Source organism: Muscardinus avellanarius, assembly GCF_963383645.1.
Source record: "Muscardinus avellanarius genome assembly, chromosome: 13".
Lineage (NCBI taxonomy): Eukaryota > Metazoa > Chordata > Mammalia > Rodentia > Gliridae > Muscardinus > Muscardinus avellanarius.
Window position 1 is genome coordinate 14,296,836 of NC_137799.1, and position 21,713 is coordinate 14,318,548.

At 57.8% G+C, this 21,713-nt stretch overlaps 1 protein-coding gene across 3 annotated transcripts in view; it reads right to left on the reverse strand.

Moving 5' to 3' along the window:
• Positions 1–21,713, reverse strand: part of DAB2IP (DAB2 interacting protein) — a gene marked incomplete at both ends in the record, with an annotated part of 197,698 nt that overhangs the window by 68,988 nt on the left and 106,997 nt on the right. For all 3 annotated transcript variants that reach the window (XM_080708713.1, XM_080708712.1, XM_080708711.1), the window contains 2 exons: positions 1,190–1,326; positions 19,027–19,130. In XM_080708713.1, the coding sequence (XP_080564839.1) occupies positions 1,190–1,326; positions 19,027–19,130 (241 nt within the window). The remainder of the gene's footprint in view (positions 1–1,189; positions 1,327–19,026; positions 19,131–21,713) is intronic.

Below are 21,713 nucleotides of genomic sequence, written 5' to 3' on the forward strand. Positions count from 1 at the left end.
TTCAAAGACGCAGTGGCTGCACCCAGTGCTGAGCTCTGGCCTGGCTGCATCCTCCTGCCAGGGCACGCCTGGTCCCCTGGGGCACCGCGGCCATCAGAGCAAGGCCCAGGGTCCTGCCGCGGACTGGGCTTGGCGGCTGAGGCAGGAAGCCAGCTGCAGGCAGTGGTGGGGACGCACTGACTGAGAGCAGCTCTGGGCTGACGGAAATTAAAGGTCTAGTGATTCCACTGGGATGCGGAGGGGGACTGTCACGGAAGATGCTAGGGGTCAGTTACACAGACACTCGACCTGAGGCAGGAGTTGGGCTGTAACTTGTACTCCTCTGCCTGCCGGAGCCAAGGGGGAGAGCAAAGACACTGTCAGGCCACCTCTGCCTTCCCTTCCAGGGAGTGCCAACTCGCCACTTGTACACAGCCCTGTAGAGGCAGAAGCCAGTGGCCTGAGATGTTGGGGCTGAATGCTGAGAGGCTCCTTGGTGCCCGCCTGCCCATTCACCTACACGGCTGGGCAGGGACGCGTTCTGACAGGCACGGGAATCCATCACCGTGCCTGTGCTGAAGCGGAGAGGTGCCTGTGGCTGGCACCGCGCAGGGAGGAGGACCGGCCCGCGGCTGTGCCCGCCCAGTGCCCCCACGCGTGCACAGGATGGCTTGTCCTTGCGAGCTGTAGCCTGCTCGCTGGCTGGCGACTCCCCAGCAGGCTGAACCACCTCCTCCCTCTCCTCCTTGGCCTCCTAAGCCGCCTCCCCCTGGAATTTCCACACCTGCGCCCTGGGCTGGGCGAGGAGGTGAGGGAGGGAAGGCCCTTCTCCCCGGCTAGGCATGTCCCCGAACTCGGGGCCCGGGCACTGCCCGCTCAGCTCGCCCCAGCCCCAGCGGAGCACGTGCCCTACTTAGAGCAGATGTGCCCCCTCGGCGGCCCAGCCCCCTGCTCCTCCCCTCCAGATGTTCGCTGCCGGGTCTCGGCAAAGCCCAGCCACAAATGCCTTTGGCGTCGGACACCCCGGGGCCTCCAGGCCAGGGGGAGGGGTCCCGGGGATGGAGGCGCCGCTCCCGTCCCCGGCTCCCGGCACCGCGCGACCCGGGAGACAATGCCCACCTCGCCGGGCAGGCAGGACCTGCGGGCGAGGGCACTGCCCGCCGCGCTTTGTCCCCGCCCGCGGCGCCGGGGCGGCGGGCCGGCGGCTCACCTCTCATTGTCCGCGGCGGCGGCGGCGGCGGCGCTCCGGAACCCCGGCAGGATGTGGCGGAAGCTGTGGTTGCGGTCCAGCTTGGGCTGGCTCTTGGTGCGCTTGATGGAGCCCTTGAGGCGGCGGCTGAGGAAGCCCTGCGCGCGGGGACAAGAGGGGGGAGGCGGGGTTAGCGCGGCGGGCCGGGACCGCGCGGGACCCGCACCCTCCGGCGCCGCGGGCCGAGGGCGGGCCGGGCTGCTCGGCCCACAACAGCGGCCGCCCGCCCGCCGACCGCGCGAGCGCCACGGCCCGGCCCACCCGCGCCGCCCGCCGCCCGCCCGCCACGTCGCCCCCGCCCCTAAGCCGCTGTTGCCATGGCGACGCCGAGCCGAGCCGCGCCGACCGCGGCCGAGGCCGCCCGAGCCCCCCGGGCTCCAGGGCGCCGGGGGCGGGGCCGGGGCGGGGCCTCCGGGGGCGGGGCTTCCCGGGGCGGGGCCCCAGGCCCTCGCCGGCCGGCGCCGCCCACCTCCCCGCGGCGGCTTCGGGTCACAGGCCCACCCATCCCGAGGGGTCCACGCCCCCTGCTGCGCCCTCGGCCCGCTGGCCGGAGCACCTTCCTCCTGCAGCCTCCAGCGAGCCGGGTGCTCCAGCCCGCCACCGCGGCTCTGGTGCGGGAATCAAGGCTCTGAGAGCAGGCGTGTGGTCCTCGGAGGGGCCGGCCGGGCGGGCCAGCGCATAGCAATACTCCTGGCCGCCTAGACCCCCTAACCCACGAGGCAGCCGCTGGCGGTCAGGCCTGAATGGGCTGTAGCTGGGCAGGGACAACCACCTTGGAGATAAATCCCCTAGCGCCCAGCTCAGGGAGGGACCCGGGGGCTGAAGGCGTGGCTGAGTATCCCCACACTGAGATCTTCAAGATTCGGGGCACCCATTTGGGCCCTTCATTTGCCAGGCTGTGCTGGACTCAGGCTAGAGCAGATTCTCCCCCAGACCAGGAGCTCCTGGACTAAGGAGGAGCTACGGAGACACACACGTCGCCCCAAGGCCCCCTTTCCAGGCGATGGGTATTTGTGGGGGCTCAGGGGTCACAGCCTGAGTCCTGTGGGGCTTGGGACCTTCAGGTGCCTTCAGGCGGCAGGAAAACTGGGCGTAGGTCACCCTGAGGGAAAGAGAGTTGCCCAGATGGTCCTGGCACTCCTCCCCCACCCCAATTCCAGGTGACACAACCACAGACGTGAATGGGATATTGTTCTGAACCTAATGCTGTACACAATCTGAATGCCACATTCATTGGTCACAATACAAGGTGGGCCTGACAGCCCTCTCTGGGCCCCAGGGGAGAGGGGGGATACTGCTGTCGGCTGTGCCCTGTGCTGATTCAGTCTGTCTCTGCGGCCCCAGCTCACTAGACATGACAAGGTCAAACACTGTCTGTGTACGTTACCAACGGTCACCCCCACACACAGAAAATGGCAGAAAAACAATCTGCAGATGAAGGAGCCTTGCCCAGAGAGGTAAAATGACTTGCCTGAGGACACCCAGCTTCTGGGGTCGCCTAATGCCAGGGTTTTGCCCCCGCCTTGCCTACCTTCTTCCAGCTTTCCCTTTTCATGTGGTTTTCTCTCTAATTTCTCCTCTCCTCCTTCTCACATCCGTAGGAGACTTATCCCTGTGGTTGCCTGTGGGCACTCTGCGTGCCCCCCAACGCCACCCGGTATTGCCACCTCACCCAAAGGCCTTCCCAGGGAGTCCAAACACATCTCACCTCTTAAGCTGGTACTACCTGTCACGGTATTCACGTCAGCTGCAGCTCAGCGAGTATCTCCCGGTATTGGGGTGGCAGGAGGGATCCCCCTCCGGAGGGGTGACCCGCACGCAGCAAACAATGCAGTCTGCTCGGGGAAGCCAACACACGGCCAGGGACCCGGGCCCCCATGCACACTCCGGGCTCTCCCTGCCTCTCCTCAGCCTCACCTGGACGGTGTGCACCGCTCTGTCACACGTATGTGTCAGGCAAGTTTCCCCAAAGGGCTTGTACTTTCTTCGTAGATTTTATTTTCTGCGCTGATGAAAATTTCACAGTTTTTTTACACTCTTCTGGTATAGAGAACCACGAAACATGTTTCACAATTTATGAAGCAATATGGACATCTTGATCTTATTTCTAAGCTTTAAAAAATACAGTCCTCTCCTCTCTAGGAGAGAGGGTGGGACGCCAGCCACTTCCTCTTCCCATTCCTCCCCCACCCCCAAGGCTTCGGTGCTCCCCTGGTGACAGCCTCCTTCCCCGTGGAAACTGGCTCAGGATGGTACCTCCCCACTCCCAAACGAGCGATGACCTTGGGGCTCAATACTTTCTAAAATTCACTCAATCAACTAGAGCCTGCTATAAACTGAACCCAGTGACGACAGCCATAAACACTGTGGGTTAGGAAGTGTAGACACCTTCAAGAGGCCCAGGAGCTCACGTTATGAGGGTAATTCTTCAGGGTTCTGTTGACCCCCCCCCCTAGCTTCCCACACATCTGCCCTGGAAACATCGTGCCCACCTGGAGGGGGGCAGCTCAGGCTCTAGCATGTGACAAATACTCACCCTCCTGAACAGGGACTCAGATCCAAACCCTTGCATCACTGAGGGTAACTGGCCCAGAGAGAGAAAGGGGCATCCCCAAGGTCACAGAGCAAGTTTAGTCAAGGACTCCAGACACCAGTCTCCAGCTCTGCCCAGCCTTCACAGAGACAGAAGGCCCAAGGAGGACTCCTCACCCGGCGCCGGATGAAGAACCAGCGTTCTTCTGTCCCATTATGAACAGTAGCTGTAGCCCCGAGCTCAGGAAGAGAGACTGACTGAACTGGCCTTCACAGCAGAAAGTCTTATTCTAGACCCAAGTCAAGGGGCCAGGAGCGTGGCCCGTGGTGGACCACTTGCCTAGCATTCAAGAAGCTCAGTGTTCTGTCCAAAAACTAAAAAAAAAAAAAAACAAAAACAAAAACAAAACAAACAAAAAAAAAAAAAACACAAGACCCCCTTTAACAGAGGGGCAGTGGGCAAGTTGCATCCCCTCTTCCAGTAAAACAGGGTTTTTGGTGCCCCCCTGCTGGGCTGCTCAGGAGCTGCAGACAGGCCGGGGGCTGAGAACTGAGAGGTGCAGGTGTCGGTGTGGGGCGCCAACGCCGCCATACAGACCGCTGCCAAGAGAGACAGGCAAGCCCCCGCCTCTCCACGGAATGGGGGAGTGGGTGCAGTGATGAAGCAGGGCTGCTACAGCTTTGGACTTGGAGTGTCACACAAAAGCCTAATGTTGATCTCACATGGAATTCCCACACAATGCACAGGCTCGTTTAAAACGTGCAGTTTGCAATAACATATGCTGGGGGCCAGCTCATCTGTGAGGGTTAGATATGGTTTCTACACTCACTCCCTTGCCCACTCCCACAGACTCTTGACCACCCCCCTTGGCCACATTCCCTGGGCTCTCTCCCACCTTCTCCAGAAGGCTGCCCCCACCCCAGTTCAGGAGCTGGCCTTGCTGACCAAGCCTTGGGGCAGCACAAATTCTCCCAGAGCATCTGGGGTCAAATTGTGTGTGTGTGTGTGTGTGTGTGTGTGTGTGTGTGTGTGTTACTGAGGGTGGAACCCAGGGGCTTGTCTACCTCCAGGCTATACTCCCAGACCTATTTTATAATTTATTTGGAAACAGGGTCCCACTAAGTTGTTGAGAGCCTCACTAAGTAGCTGAGGCTGGCTTCGAACCTGTGTGATCCTCCTGTCTCAGCTTCCCAAGCGCTGGGATTACAAGCGTGCGCCACCACGCCCAGCTTTGGGTTCAAATTTTAACACAAACAACGTGCACGTAGGCCAATGACTGGACCTCTCTGAGTCTCCGTATCCCCACCTGTAAAGCAGGCTAATGAGGATGCCTATATTATGGGATGGTGAGAGGGATAATAGGTAAGAGATGAGCAGGACAGCAGCGGGGACTGAACAAGTAGGGGTTGCTAGTTTCGATATCGCTCTTGCTGACGTTGGCTTCAGTAAAACCACCTCTTTTGGACCCAGGGGGTAGGTGACCACCAAGGGCAAGAGTCTGCCTGGGATCTCCTAGGGCCCGAAGGCCACCTGGCATTGGGGACCAGGGATGTGAACGAACGTGCTTGCAGAATGATCCTGGAGCCACAGAGTGACATCCAGTTTGGGAGTTTTTGAACTCTTTTAACAAGTACTTTCTTCTAAAGCAACCTCACAGGGACTCCCCGTGTGCACAGCACACACACAGGGCGGCCGGTGCTTGCGGGTGAGGCTTGCTTTCATCCGGGGGAGTGGGGACTGATGTCTACAGCGCAGCAAGCAGCCTCCACAGTCCATGGAGGGGGCACAGAGCCTGCTCCTCCCCAGATGGGGCACTCGGCCTCCACTAACGTGGAGGGAACCTGTCAAGCAGCTGAGCACTGTGCTGGGTTCAAATGAGGCTCCAGGGCTTTCGCATCACGAGCCGCTGCCCTCAGCCTGTTCCCTGACGGCTGGGTGTGGGCGGCTGTGTAGTCTCTGCCCCTCTTTGCAGATGGACATGGGGCCCCTGGGCTTCCCTCCTGCGTATCATGAGCAAAGCTCAGGGCAGGCTCGGGGGGGAGGATAGGAGGCCACGGGGGGGGGGGGGGGTCAGGCTGGAAGGACCCGAGTCCTCAAGCTGTGCTTTCCCTGCCCGGCTCCTTTGCAGGAGGCTCTCCAGCCATTCTCATAGCCCCTTCAGTATGGCAGACACGTGATTTCTTCATTCAGCCATTTCAATCAATCCCAAGTGATGAGGAGGGTGATAAATGGTTATGGAGCTTCTGCTCCGCCAAGTGAGTGGCCCGGGTAGCTCCCCGCACACCTCCCACCCCAGGAGCAGAGGCTGCCCCAGCGGCCCAGCGCCTCGAACAAGAGGACCCCTTGGGGGGGACACGGGTTAGAAATTGTGAATATTCTGGCCTTTCAAGACAGGAACTTGAGGCTCAGAGAAGTTAAAGCATTCCCTGGAAGTGGCGGAGCTGTCCCATGGGAGGGCTGGGACTGTCCACAGGAGAGTTCCGGCCCCGGGGTGGCCGGGATGGAGACCCGACCTCACATACACAAAGCCAACAGCTGGAACCCAGGCAGAAGGGGGCACACTCTCTCCTCGAGCGTAGGGCTGGCTCTGGTGAGAACCCAGCTCAGTCCTACCCTCACCTGCACCAGCTCTTAGCCCAGGGGTCAGCTCCTAGGGAACCACGGGCTCGCATCCCAGCCCCACCACCGCCATCTGGGAGCTCCAGGTCTCCTCTGCACCACCCTTTCTCCCTCAGCGTGAAGCTCCGAGCCATGCCTGGCACTTAGTAGGTCCTCAGTCAAGGGCAGTTCCTTCCCTTGCCCCAGTGTCTATATGGTCAAGCACCCTCCACCCTTATTGCCTTCTCCCCCGCCAACAAACAGACCCTAGGACACTGCAGATGGGCAGAAGGCCTGATGTACCTTCTTGGTCTACCACTGGGCCCCCAGCTGCCCACCTGGGACCCCAAGACAGTGGTTGGGGTGCAGGTGGAACCCTCCCGGCCCTCTTTTGGCCCTAGCCCAGCTCCTCCAGCAGCAGTTTCTCTAGAGTCCATTCCCAAACAGAGAGACTTCAAGAAGGGAGGCTGTTTTGACAGATGTCTCTCTTAATATCTTTTTGGGGCTTTGTCCAAATGCCAAGAGCACATTTAAATCAACAGGAGAGGGAGGGGAAGAGCCCGTCCAGACACTGCCACCTCTCAGCTCCAAGATACGCTGGACATACAGGCTGGCAGGGACACCGGAAAAGGGCTGGGGGCTGCCCTGCTTCCTGGGTGACAGATTGACAGTGAAGGGAGCCCACAGAGGAGCCGGAACAAAGAAGGTGCCCAGGGCCCAGCGGGTCGCAGGACTCGCTCCAAGAAAGTCGGGGCTGGACAGTAGGACCCAGGTCTCCTAGTGCCTTGAAACTCCAGCATCCACACATCAAGACTCCCTGGGTTAGCCGGGCGTGGTGGCGCACGCTTGTAATCCCAGCATTTGGGAGGCTGAGACAGGAGGATCGCAGTTCGCAAACAGTCTCAGCTACTTAGAGAGGCCCTCTGCAACTCAGTGAGACCTTGATTCAAAAAAAAAATAAAATATAGGGCTGGGGGTGTAGCTTAGAGATAGAATGCCCCTTCTGGGTTCCATTTCCAGTACTGAAAAAAAAAAAAAAAGACTCTCTAGGTTCTCTAGGTTAGCTGGGCGTGGTGGCACACATCTGTAATCCTAGCGACTTCAGAGGCTGAGACTGGAGGATAGCAAGCTTGAGGCCAGGCTGGGCATCTAAGTGAGAATCTTAGGGGGAATCTTAGGGGATCCGGGTATGAGGCTCAGAAGTAGAACCCTCCTGGTTTCCACCCCAGGCTCCCCACATTCCTTCCCTCTTAGCAGGTTGGCAGGCCTCACTATTCCAATCTGCAACACCAAGGGCTGGGTCGGGCGGTCCCCACGCTTTTCCCAGCACTGAGACTTGATGGCTTTACAGTGAGAGCAGCTGTCAGAGCCACAACAGGCTGCCTGGCTTTCCCAGGATGGCTCTAACACCAAGGAATTCTCCAGCTCTGCCTGTGTCCTTCAGATGGGCCACTCCTCCTGCCCTCCTCCCCAGCTCCAGGGGCTCTCCTCTCAGCAAGCTGCCAGGTGTCCCTGGCCGCCTCCCCCAAGAGGTATGTGCCATCAAAGAGGAACCCAACTGAGAAATGACTCACTCATGGTGGAATGCCAGGCACTGTGACAGGTGGGGGGCATTAAGCCTGGATTAAGCTGGTCCCTCTCAGATGGCCTCCCACTCACAGGCCCTCTGTGCCCATAGAACCCTCCCCGGTGCCAGGCCAGGGCTCGGCCAAACACAAAAACCTCCACACACCACCTTCCCTGCCAAAGGCGGCCAAAGAGCACACAAAGAGAACCAAATAACGGGTCACGAGCCCAATGAGGGGCTGGGATAGAGCAGAAAAGGCTACACCTAAATACACACACACACACACACACACACACAAGTTCAAGGGCAGTCAAGTTCAAGGGCAGGCATGACCCAAATACTCACAGCACAGGCATGTTCACGGAGAAAGACACGTGGAAGTGTCCAAGTATCCCTGATATCACCCCCATAGATGCACACACATAGACCGTGCACACAGCTCAGCTCACGTGTATGCATATAACATGCACCTAGGCATAACAAAAGTGGCAGACGAGCTTCCAGATACCCGCAGCTGTCAGCAAGCAGCCATGAATGACAGGGACATGGGCCAGTTGCACCACAGCAGAATGGGAGAGGGCCCAGGGGCTCAGAGAGCTGGGAGTGTAGAGCCTGGTCCCAGGACAGCAGACAGCTCAAGGCGGCTGCAGGAATAAGTTCCCTTCCCCCATCCTGCATGAGGGCCACTTTGGGACCATCTCCGAGGACCACTAGTTTGCTTTTCAGACACCCATAAAGCATCTTTACAGCTCCCTAGACATGCGGCTTTTGGGGTCGTATGGCCTGGCAGGATCTGGACACACCTGCCGAGAAGGCATTTCTTCCTCCTGCCCCGTCAACACACCTGAAACTCCACATCTGGAACACCTCTGGGGTTCAAGGGCAGCTCCATCTCTAAGAAGCTTCAAACAAAATACAAATCTCTCTCATCAGAGGGCTCTACCGTTCAGTGGCTATGGGGCCTCAGACCAGCAACTGAACATCCACGGCTGTTTCCTGTTCTCTAACACGGAATAATGGCTATCCCAGGTATGGCTGATGTTAAGAGGATGTGTAGAAGGAACTTGGTCCACTTCCTAGCACACAATAAGTATTACCTGCCATCACTGTGATCACGGTCACTTTTATTATCATACTTTTTTTTTTTTTTTTTGCTCCCTTTGACCTCCAGAGACCAGTCCAGCCATCAGCCATAGGGGGCTTTTTAAGGGGTTCCACTCAGGAGCAATCTGGGAAGGCTGGCAGAAAAGGCAGCTTTTGAGTGCATTTTAGAAGCATTGGCAGCCCCTGTCGCCCAGGTCCTACCCCCCCCACACACACACACACCTGTTCTCAGCAAAGGCCACCCAGCAGAGGGCCAAAATGACTGCACTTGGGGTCAAGAACGCTGGGATCAAAACCCAGCTCTGCTGTGCACGCCCGTCACCCCAGCTACTGCAGGGGCTGAGACAGGAGGATCCCAAGTTTGAGGCCAGCCTGGGTAACTTGGCAAGACCTTGTCTCAAAACAACAACGACAACAACAACAACAAACAACAGATCTGGGGATGTAGCTAGAGTGCCCCTGGGTTCAATTTCAATCCACAGTCCCACAAAAACAAAACAAAACAGATCTGCTATTAATAACAATGAGGGCCAGTCCAGCACACTAATGAGCGGAAGTCAACGAGTTCAGGAAGCGTACCTCGGGCATGGTATTAGAGCTCTACATGGTATCAGAGCTCACTTGTTTAATTTCCCACAACCCAGAGCGCAGATGGGAGAGGCAAGACTCAGAAAAGGTAAGCAATTTGCAGGGCCACGTAGCCAGGAGGTGGCGAGCTGGGTTCAACCCAGCTAGTCAGGGCCGGAATCTTATATCACGGGACTTCCAGAGTGGGGGGGCACCGAGCCATCCTCTTAACCTTCCTGTGACTCGGTTTCTCCACCTGTACGATGAAGGGATTGGTCTAGCTGACCTCTAAGTCCTTTCCAGCTTGGACATGTCTCGCTGGTGACTCATTTTCACAACAAATGAGAGGGACCTTCTAGAGACAAAGCGTGCCCAAAGGAGGGGCACTGATGGGGGTGTTGGGTCAGCTGGCTCAGCTCCGCCTCCCTGGGCCAGACCCAGGACAGAGCAGGGAGGAGATGCTGCCCTGTTTCTCCCTGGATCGAGAACCACGATGCTTCTGGCCTGAGGACCAATAAACCACAGCAGTGGGACCGTGGTGCTTCTGGCCTGAGGACCAATAAACCACAGCAGCGGGACGAGGGGTGGCCATAGCCCCATAAATCCACCCGAGAGAGCAGTGCTGTTGAAAGCTCTTTTCACCATAGAGCACAAAACACACTGTCAGGAAAGACTGCAGAGGCCACTGTCCTCCGGGGTGGTCTACCACCTGCAGGCCAGGAGTTCTGGCCTCTGAAGGCTCAGAGGAAGCTGGGGATGAGGCCACGGCCAGCGCCCGGGCAGGGGCAGGTGTCTCGCCAGGGCTTTACAGTGGGGTGGCCACTTGTCCTGAGCTCTCAGCCACTCTGGCCTCAGACACTGTGTGGGGGTTTCAGAAGCAGGGAGCTCACTGCATGTCCTCTCTGCGCCCCACACCCTGCCATTTAACTCACTGTCTGCTGTCTGTCTCTCCCTCTCATTATACCAGCCCCTCCAGGTGCCCACCACAGGTGAGGCCTTGCACAGTATGGAGAAGAGTTCAGCCCGTGCCCTTGAGAAGGTCACCCCCGGCTGGTGCGAGGGCAGGCGGGTGGATGGCTCAGGGACACCATGAGAGAAGGCTTGCAGGCAGGGTGGTCTGGAGCCTGGGGAGGGGACTCCTGCCCAGGACAAGGCCTCACAGGGGAGGGAGGGAGCCTGGGACAGCCCTGAAGTTCCAGAAACAGGGAGGAACTGTGGCCGGAAGGACCAACCTGTCTCAAGCCTGGAGACTGTGTCTTCAATCCAATGAGGGGCTGCAGATGGTGATGGGGCAGGGGAATAACAATCGTGGCTCACTTTAGATATTCTTTAACAATTCCTCAAAAAACGTTACTCATCCCTGCATGAAGACTGGCGTCTGAACAGAGGTCACCGCTGCCACCTCCACCGAAGGCCTCCCGGCGTTGGAAATGGTTCCCAGCTGAGAGCTCAGATGTAACTATGGCTGACATCCCACCCAAACGCCACCTAGTTGCTTTGTTTTTGCAGACCGAAAAGGTGGGGAGACAAAGGCATCAGACCCTTGCCCCCACATCCAGGCTCCTGGTATCCCCAGGAAAAAGAAGAGGGCTGCAGGGCAACAAGGCAGGGTGGGAAGAGGGGAGCGGTGCTCTCCAGCCTGGGTATCCCCCTAAATGACGCCCTCTGGTCTCAGGTGTTCATCAACCATCAATAGGTGACAGGGACCAAGTGTCCATGGCCCAGGCTGGTGACCACGGTTCAGCACTGCAACCCAGCAGCCTGCTCTCCTGCGCCCCTCCTGATGGGAGCTGTCTCTGCTCCAGACCTGGCCCCCTCCTGTGCCCCTGATGAGGGTCCCCTTCCAGAGTTCCAGGGCTGGTCAGCCCAGGCTCAGCTGACTCAGACACCCGTGCCGGGCCAGCTGTCTCCAGCAGATCAAGTGCTCTGAGCTGAGCCATGCTCCTCACCTGGCAGTGGGCTCTGCAGCTTTTTTGGCTTCTTGTGTCTCAGCGCACCAGCCCCTGGGACTGCAACTCCTACCAGGAGTAGCCACCAGCGTCCACTCGCTGCCCTCTGCTGCCCCCAACTGGCGGGAAGCCACTCTGCACAGACATCTCTGGCTCTGTCCAATCCTATGCCCCCCTGAGCACTCACCCTTGGTCCCTCAGTCCCTCCCTCCCTCCCAACTCCTCCTCTCCACCTGCTGGTGCCAAAGCTGAGCCCAGATGCAATGTTAGGGGCAACGCTGGTGTGAGGGGGCTAGCGAGGTGCAGAAGGGAGGGGTCACCAGCTGTTGTCTGGGGTTTTCCAGGAAGTATTGGTTGGGGTACCCCAATACAAGAAAGGGAGACATGGATTGAATAGTGATGGGGCCTCCCTTGTGCCAGGTGCTGAGCCCCCACAGCCAACCTATGCCCATGTTCAGATAGGGAAGGGGGCTCAGAACTGGGTCACTTGCCCGAGTCAGGGGTGATGGTGGCCTGGATTCAAACCCTGCTCCCCCACCAGGCGGATGTTGGGCGGAGCCAGCGCTGTGCCCCCAGGACCCAGAGTGGGAGTAAAGAGAAGGCAGGTCCCCAACCAGCATCCCACCTCCAGCTGCTCAACTTGCAATTGAGGAGGCTTCTATATCTACACCTCGGTCAGATTCCTTGAAGTGCTGGTCTTGAGGATGGAAGTATCCGGAAGCCTGAGGGTGCCTCTGGAGGACCCCAGGGCAGAAAGAAGAGGGTACAGAGGCTGCCCTCATTCCTTCCCCTTCTCACACACCCCACCCGAGATACCCAAGCGGAGTCAGCACTTGCCAGGATGGGACAAGAGGTTCCAGGCCCCCGCTCTGGCCCTCGGAAGCCACAAGGACATTCCAAGCACAGATGTCAGGGCAGAGATGAGATCCTCGCACCCTACTTAAAAAATGCAGTGTGCTTGTCCCTCCACCACTATCCGAGTCCGCCCCCCCAGCCCCTATCTCTGGCCACTGAAGACGCCCTGCCCTCATGATGTGGACCACAGACATGCACAGCGCACCCAGGCAGGTCTGCCCAGCCGGCTCTGGCCCACCTTGCCCCCTCCTTCTCTGGACTCCACATTCCTGTGGGTACAGCCTTCTATTCGCTGCCATGGGTCTCGGCTCACTCATTTCCAGCCATTTCCTCACATTTCAGCCTCGGAACTGCTTTCAGCTCCTGCTCTGATTTGCTGCTGCTGTTTCTCATCTTCTGACCTTTGCAGGGACGGTCCTGGCTGCCCGGAATGTCCTCACCTGCCTGGAAATTACTCCCAGCCCCTGCTGACCCTCTCTCTCTTTTGCAGGCAGCAGCTACATTTCCCTTTCCCCCTTGGGTTCTGGGGATTAAACTCAGGGGCATTCTACCTCCAAGCTACATCCCCAGCCCTTTTTATTTTGAAACAAGTTCTCGCTAAGTTACTGAGCTTCTCACCAGGTTGCTGAGGCTGGCCTCAAACCTGTGATCCTCCCGTCTCAGCTTCCTAAGTGCTGATATTACTGGCATGCGCCACTGCACCCAGCAAGCAGTTTCAGGTTAATTAGGCTGCAGGAAAGGCAGAGCTGGGGCAGAGGGCAATGGGCCCTTTTCTCTCCCAACTCGCCCCTGCCTGACTTTGTTAGACTGGGTCAGCAGAGCCCAGCTCCCACGGACCAGGGACACTGACCCTATGGGTGAAGCCTCGTTCTTCAACTGGGACACCTGCTGTGGGACCCTGCCAGGGGTTCAGCACCCCCTGCTGCAGTCAGCGGAGGCTGTGAGGTTGAATCGTCTGCATGATATGGACCACAGACACGCACGTGTCCCCAAAGGCTGCGCGTTTGCCATGGACCAGAAGCAGCCCAACTTGGTGGAAGGAGCCCCTGCAGGTGTCCTGGGCAAGCCTTCCCTCTCTGGGACTCAGTTTCCCCATGTGTGTAATGATAGTGGGTTCACCTGCTTTATAAGTCTGGCCAGCTTACATGGTCTCCACCCCCCAAGAGAAACCTAGAGCCACCATCGTGGAGAGGAGCATGAGAAGGAGTCAGAGGCTCGCATACTCTGCAGGAAGGGTGGATGAGGCTCCCCTGCCCCTCAAACCACCCCTTCCTCCACCAGACAGCTGGGTCCTGAGCCACAGCCCCATGGCCAGGAGGTGGCGCTGTGCTGAGAGGGAGCGTGGGAGGGCGCCCTCGGTGGCCCCAAGGGTAGTGGGATGCTTGCAGATACTCCTCCCAGGAAGTGATGGGGGCGGCTCTGATGGGGGCTAAAGTCCCAGTGAGGGCAGAGAGGCCCGGCGCAAGGAGACCTGGGAGGGGAGGAGCGGGGCCTGGCCAGGCCTGACCCATGGCCTTACTCCTTTGTCCAGGGAGGGATGAGCCTGATCATTTCATCTTCCTTCCTTCCTTCCTTCCTTCCTTCCTTCCTTCCTTCCTTCCTTTCTTCTTTCTTTCTTTCTTTTTTTTTTTTTTTTTTTTTTTTTTTGGTGGTACTGGGGTTCCTGGAAGCCCTTCTTCCTCCGGGCTACACTCCCGGACCTATTTTATATTTTTGAAACAGGGTCTCTTACGCCAGCGCGGCTGGCTTCGAACCTGTGCTATCCTCCTGTCTCCGCCTCCCAAGCGCGGGGATTACAAGCGTGCGCCACCACGCCCGGCTTCTTCCTTCTTTCTTTCTTTCTTTCTTTCTTTCTTTCTTTCTTTCTTTCCTCCTTCCTTCCTTTCTTTCTTTCTTTTTTTTTTGTGTGTGATACTGGGGATGGAACCCAGGGGCATTCTATCTCCGAACTACACCCCCAGCCCTATTCTTTATTCTTTATTTTGAAACAGGGTCTCACTGAGTTGCAAAGGGCCTCACTAAGGAGCTGAGGCTGTTGGTGAACTGTGATCCTCCTGTCTTAGCCTCCCGAATGCTGGGATTACAAGCGTCCAACACTACGCCTGGCTCTTCTATTTATTTTTTCCTGGTGCTGGGGATTGAACCCCAGGACATTCTACCTGTGAATTATACCCTCCAGCCTTGTTTTATTTTTATTTGGAAACAGAGTCTCTAAGTTGATGCAAGCCTCCCTGAGTTGCTGAGGCTGGCTTCGATCTTCCTGTCTTGGCCTCCCAAGGACTGGGATGACAGGCAGGCACTCCCATGCCTGGCAGGCGAGCCAGGTCATTTCTAACATTTTTTTACGGCGTGGTTTTCGGCGTGGTTATTTTTACGTGGTCACTTTTACGTGGTCATTTTTGCGTGATCATTTTCTACGGCATGGTTAGGGGTCCCATCAATCTGCATGTGTGTGTCCATAGTCTACTTCTGTGTTTGTGTAAGACAAAATCTTAGGAAGGGTGTAGGGAAAGTATGGGAAGGAGAAGAGGGTGAACAGCTAGGAGCCTCAAGACAGCCACCAGGGACCTCCTTGGCCATCACCCCTGGATCCTACATCCACCAGAGCCCCGCAGCTCTCTCTCCAGGCCCACCCCCTCATGCCCCCAACCCACCTCACACTCTGCTCACACTGGGCTACTGTCTTGTTCCTGTTCAGCTAGACATCCTTCGATTATTCTCCCTGGGTTTCTGGAAAACTCCTACACATCCCACAAGGCCTAGCCTGTAACACCCCCCTCCCCCAGTAGAGATCTCTTCTTTTGAGTTCCCATAACACCCCAGGCACATCTCCACCAAAGCACCAGACTCACAGGGAAGAGCAACCAAGCATCTGGTAAAAGTGGGTTGTTAAAGAGAACCAAAGACCAGCTTCCAGAAGCGTCTGCCGTCAAGCCAATACTGAGTTTATCTGCAGCTCTGGCAGCCCCCTGGGCCTTCCCCTCTCTGCCACTTCTCCTTCTCCATCTCCATCTCGCAAAAAATAGCCCTGAGACCTAATTTCAGCTAAACCTTCAAACAGGACTCTCCACTTTCAACTTCCGAGGAGGGATCAATTGGCTGTCAAGTTTCCTCGAGCCTCTGCCACCTCCCACACCCTGGCCAGACCAGCCTGAGGGCTTCGAGGTCGATGGGAGGGGGTGGGAGGAAGAAAGAGGAGGAAGGACCCAACCCACAGCCAAGGAGACTGGCACAGTCACCAGCTCTGCGCTCCCACAGCAAGCCGGGCCCCAGGGAGCTAGAGCCCTTGACCCCAGCGGCTGCAGATCTAGGGCGCCGCCTGCCCCTGCCCCTGCCCCTACCCTCCTTCTGCTTCCTCTAGAGACTGCAGCTACAGAGAAGACAGACCAGGATGCGAATCTTGGCAGCCTGTATGCCCAAACCTCATGTGGTCCATCTAACCCCTTTATTTCCCAGAAGGGGAAACTGAGGCTATCCCACAGCCACAGGGTTCTCTAAAGGGCAGAGCCATCGAAGCCCTGGAGAGGCCCCAGATCTAAGATGCTGTTGTAGGTAAGAAGCCAGGTACATGCAAACAAGCCCAGCTCGGGCACTGCCCTGGATGAGGTGGTGACCGCCTGGGAGCCCAGCCCTGCCCCGGCCCCAGTATTCCTGAAAGCAGTAAGACAGAGCAGCCTTAGGAGACCTCAGCCCCGACACACAGCTTCTCCCAAGGGGACCCCTCTGAGAGACAGGACGACATCCTGTCTCCTAGGGGTGACATGGCAGCTGCAATGATTCAGATCTGTGCTGTGGTATCTTCTCCCCCAGGCGAGACCAGGGCCCCCAGGCTCCCTCGGGCTCTAATGGAGCCGAGCCGCAGTCAGCCTGCTCAAGAGAGCAGCCAGCCGCGGAGCTGGGGTGGAGCCCGTGTCCTGACCCTGGATCCGGGCCGCCAGCTGGTCTACCTATCCCGGGGCACAGGCTACAATCACCTACCTTCCCCCGACACCACCCTGCACCCTCCGTCCACACCCTCACCACATCTTGACAGGTCTGAAGCCACAAATGAAAACAATTCAGATGCTCCTGATGGATTTCAGCAGCCCAGAGTCTACCATGGCTCAGCCTGGGCTGGCCCATTCACACTGAGCCTCCGCCATGGTCTTCCAAGGCAGGGCTCCACATCTTACTAAAACCAGGCTCAGGGAGACTAACGAGGTCACGCAGTTCCTGGAAGATTTGAGCTCAGCTCCCCATGCCGGAGTTCTGCACCCAGCTCCAAGCACCCAGCCTCAGCTTACACCCCATTCTACAGAAAAAGGACAAAACTTAAATGTTCAAGAGTCCTGGTATCCCTGCCTGTCGCTGGGAGCTCTGTGACACCCGGAAAATGACCCCTCCGAACCTCATTTTCCCCATCTGCGAATGGTGGTGTTCACTGCTCATCAGGCAGGCGGGCTGGGAGTGGAGTCCGGGGCTGTCTGTCTCCAGCCCAGGAAACAGCAAAGAGGAAAACCACCAAGCCTGGTTGGTGATTGTGGAGCTGCAAATTACGGCAAAGCCAAGGACCCGTGGCCCGCTCATCAGAGCAGCCAAGAAAGGGAAATGGCCGGACAGCGATGCTGAGGGTCCTCGGGGCCCATGGATCGTGGCTCCAGCAGTTACTAGCGGTTGGAGCATGGTGAGCGACCCCCTCCCTAGGCCTCAGTCCCCTCGCCTGTAAGATGGGCAGTCAACGCGTCAGCTACAGGACCATCTGGAGGATCTAGAGAGATGAGGTATAGGGCGTGAGCTCAGTGCCCAGCAGTCGGAGCTCCAGTGTCACTAGCCCTCGCTCCCTGGGGGCCCCAGAAGGCCCCCGGTGCCTGCGGTGGGGCCGGAGCCTAGGGAGGGCAAGGAGGGCTCTCTGCTCCCATGGGCAGGAATGGGGGTCACCTGGCTGAGCTCCAGGGACCCTCCACCCTCTCAGCTCCCCCTCAATGCAGGGCTCTGAGTCACCTTTGAAGGAGCTTGTTAAAATGCAGACACCCTGGCCCTGCCCCAGATCCAATGAACTGCAGTCTCGAAGGGGCCCCCGACTCCATTTTCAAAGCATTTTTGTGCCATTTAGACAGGCAGGAGGGTCGGTGGCCCTGAGATAAGTCTGTCCCCTGAGCATCTCACTGGACTCCAGGTTCTGCCTGTCCAGCCTCAGCTCCTCCAGGTCCTTCAGAACCCTCCGGCAGGCACATCAGCAGCCACCGCAGACAAGTGTCTTAACAGCACCCAACCTGCACAATGGGGACAGGCTGGGCATTCGTACAAGGGGTCACTACCCCTCTCAGTAAGGCCCCCATGCTCCTGCCCAGACAATTCCCAGTGACCCTCAGATCAGCTCCAACATCAGCTCCAATGATGGCCAGGCCTGCTCTCTCCACCCTCGGTCCTCTGCTCACTGCGGGGCCTCAGCACAAACATCATCTCCCAACCATACCACCCCAGAGAAGCCCTCCTGGGTTTCCTACACCAGCAGGCCCAAGCGCCAGCACAAGAGCATAAATTCATCCAGACTCTGTCTACCCGATCCTTCTGTGGCCAGCTCTTCCTGCTCGGTCTGTCCCCAGGGCCAGGCATACGGCAGGTACGCAAAAAAACCTGCTGGTGAAGCCGGGTGCGGTGGTACATACTTGTAATCCCAGCCCTTGGGAAGCTAAGCCAGGAGGATCTCAGGTTTGAGGCCAGCCTCAGAAACTCAGTGAGGGCTTCAGTAACTCAGTGAAACCCTGTTTCAAAATAAAAAGGACTGGGGGTGGAGCCCTGAGGTAGAATGCCCCAGGGTTCAATCTGCAGAACCAAAAACAAACAAAAAAAAAAAACTGCTAGTGAAATGAATGAAAAACAGAAAGGTCAAATAACCATCTCTGATAAGATCTGAGCTCCCTAGAAGAGAAAACACATCTGCCACTTCCTATGTCTGGAGCCTGCCATAGACCGGGGAGGGACCCACAGTCATGCCTGCTGAATAACCCCGTGTGTGTGTGTGTGTGTGTGTGTGTGTGTGTGTGTGTGTGTGTGTGTGTGTGCGCGCACGCAGAGAGCAGTGGAAACCAGACATTAAGGATCACTAGGTTTTGTTTTCACAGTCATTTAGCTTTGCAATAATTAAAAAGAAGGTAGGTATGCAAAATCGCCTGAATTCAATATCTATCGATATGCCATGTTTTGTCAAATCCTAAGGCTTCATCAATTGGAGAACACAAAATTATTTCATTTCTCACAAAACCAGAATTAAATTAAATCCCCACAGATGGTTCCCTAAGAATGTTAAAACAGAGAAACCAAAATCAGGCTTCTTAAGGGTGAAAGGAGTGTGTGTGTGGGGCGCGCCGACCCAGCCCGGCCTCTTCTCTTCCCGGGTGGGTCAGCTCTAGGCCTGGCGGTCTGCAGGGATGTCTCTCCTCCACCTGACCCCTCCCTTGAAGGACAGGACCCCACGTGGCCCCCAGGGGCGGGGCAGAGCCACAGAGAGGGGAGCAGCCGACGGATCGGATACCTAGAGCGAGGGAGCCTGGGTGCTCTCCCGATCCACGAGGCCGTGGGGTCGCAGAGCAGCGCCCCAGGGAGAGGTTGATGGTGGCGGCGGTTGTGACGCAGAGATAGTTACCGTGACCCGGAACGGAGTGGCGGCCGAGGGCTCCATGCTGGGGCTCTTCTCGGAGAGGCTGCCGGGCAGGCTGCGCCGGGAGCCCGGCCTTTCTTGGGGTGACTCTGTGAACAGAGGGGGAGAGGGGGGGTGAGCAGATTTAATAGCTTCGATATACAAGCTGTGGCCTCCCGGCTGTTCCGGGGTCAGGACAAGTTGGGATGACAGAGAAATGGGTCCCTGAGGATGGCGCAGCCTCTGTGGAAAAGTTTGGCAATCCCCCCCCAGAATTAAAGCAGAGCTGCCCCGTGGCCCAGCGATTCCACTTCTGTTCATCTACCCAAAAGAACTGAAATCGGGGAGTCAGACAAATACTTGTACGCAAATATTCACAGCAGTGGTATCGGTGGCAGCTAAATTACAGATACAATGCAAGTGTCCATCAACTATATAAACACAATGTCATACCCACATGCCATGGGCTATCACACAGACCCCAAAAAGAAATCGCATCAGATGCGCAAGTACCACCAGCGAGGAGAACCTTGCAAGTGTCACCTTGAGTGATACAAACCAGACACGAAAAAGACAAATATTATCAGATTCCACCTATGGGGAGGGGGGAAAAACAGAACAGGCTTATGCAAAGCGAGTCACAGAAAGTAGATTGGAGATTACCAGGGGCTGTGGGAAGGGAGAGCCGGAGGTTATTGATGAATGATTCAAAGTTTCTGTTTGGGAGGAAGTTTTAAAAACGGAGTGTTGCCAGTAGCGCAACATTGTAAACGTTCTTAATAAGCCACCAAGGTCTACACTTAAAAAGGGTTAAAATGAGTTGAGCTCTCCTGAAATCTCAGAGCCTGGACGGGCTGAGACAGCAGAAGGATAAATTCAAGGCCAGCCTAGGCAATTCAGAGACCCTGTCTCGAAATAAAAAATAAAGGGAGGAGGAGAAGGGTTAGAGCGTTTCTGGGATCAGGCTCCAGTGCTAAAGAAAGGAGGGGGGGGGCGTAAAAAAGAGACCTCGGGACCAGGCCCACCAGGCTGCTTCCTCGCTGGCCGTAGTGCCCTGCTTGGCGACCGGCCTCTTTTCCTGTCCCTGGCCCACAGACAGCGCCCTCCAGCCTGGCCCATTAAGATGCCCTGATGGCGACCTTTGGTGACCTGCCCACCCTCTGCTACAGCCAGCCAGCTCCTCCAGCTTCAGCTAAGTCTGAGTCTCCCATCCACCCCCCATCTGCAGTGTGCGTGTGTGCACGTGCATGCGTGCGTGCGTGCGTGTGGAGCTCTTGACACCCACACCTAGGCCGCCTGCATCTCCAGGTCCGCATTCCCTCGGTGCTTGGGAACAACCTGCGAAGTCTGAAAAGGACAGAGCAGAGGTGTCTCTGGGACACGGGGCCGTACAGGGCTCCGGAGCCGCAGGCACCTCCCAGGTAACCCTGCACATGCCCGCGCATGTGCAGATGCTCCAGCGTGTGCGCCCCGGGTACACGGGAGCGGACGCGTGCAGTCGCAGAGGGAGGATGCGGGCGCGCGCAGGGGCAGGATTCCCTAGGCAGCTGGGACGAGCTCTGCCCTGACTCCCCGCGGCAGATTGGACCGGGATCCCCAAAGGCAGAAAAGCACAGAGCTGAGCCTCTCCCGCGTGAGGCCAGGCTCAGCCCTGAACCCCGATGGCCACACTGCAGTCATCTCCCCAGCCCCGGGGCCCCCTCTCCAGGCCCTGGCTGCTCCGTGCTCAGAACTTGCCGCTCCCACCTCCACCGTCTCTGCTATCACACTCCAGACACTAGTCTTTCTGGAGGCTTCCCCAGGAAATCTCTTCCCACGCACCCAGTCTGCTTCTAGGTCTGCTCCCCCACCACCCTCAGCGTGGCTTGTGCTGGGTGAGGGAGCAGTCACCGCCACCCTGGGGTGTCCCCTTGTATCCATGACAGCACACATCTCTATCTGGGGAGCGTCCACTTGTGCATGCCACCCCCATTCTCGCCTCCCCCCAGGGGGCACTCTGCCCAGCCCCAGGAGGGCACTGGGAGCCCAGTCTTACCAGGCCAGAAGTCAGGGTTGTCACTAGCCTAGGGCAGGTTTAGGACCCAGATGAGTCCACGGCTCCTGCCATGCTGAGCGCCCCTCCCCGGGCCCCAAAGCCCAGCCAAGGGGCCCACATGCAGTAGGCACCCAGGGCTGAGCGATGGATGCCAACCCCGGCCAGGGCTGTGGCTACCGCTCCAGGACAAGGGGCCAGGGTGGAGGGGGAGCCGGGCAAGGCAGGTGCAGCCAGCCCCAAGGCCAGGCGCTTCTCACCCCAGCTGCCCTCCAACGCAAACTGCAGGCCACGACACAGCACCCTGCTGGCTGCTTCCTTAGCCAGTGACTTCCCTGGGCCTTTCTGGGGACAGGGATCCCATCCCCTCACCTGTACCCATGCTGTCCCTCCGCTAACAAATGGCCCGCTGGCCTTCCTCTGGAGCAGTCATCCTTCAGGCTCCAGGAAAGCACCCCACTCCGCTGGTGGGGGCGTCCCACAGGCCCAGGCGGATCAATGCGCCAGCCTCCGGCCACAGACCGGCCACCTGGCCGAGCTGCCAGGTTTCTGTTCCCTGCGTCCATCCTGAGCCCGGCACCCAGCAGGTTTGACCATCCGTTGGTCCATCAACAAATACGAAATGCCCACTGAAGTCACGGAACCGGGTTAGCAGCCAGGC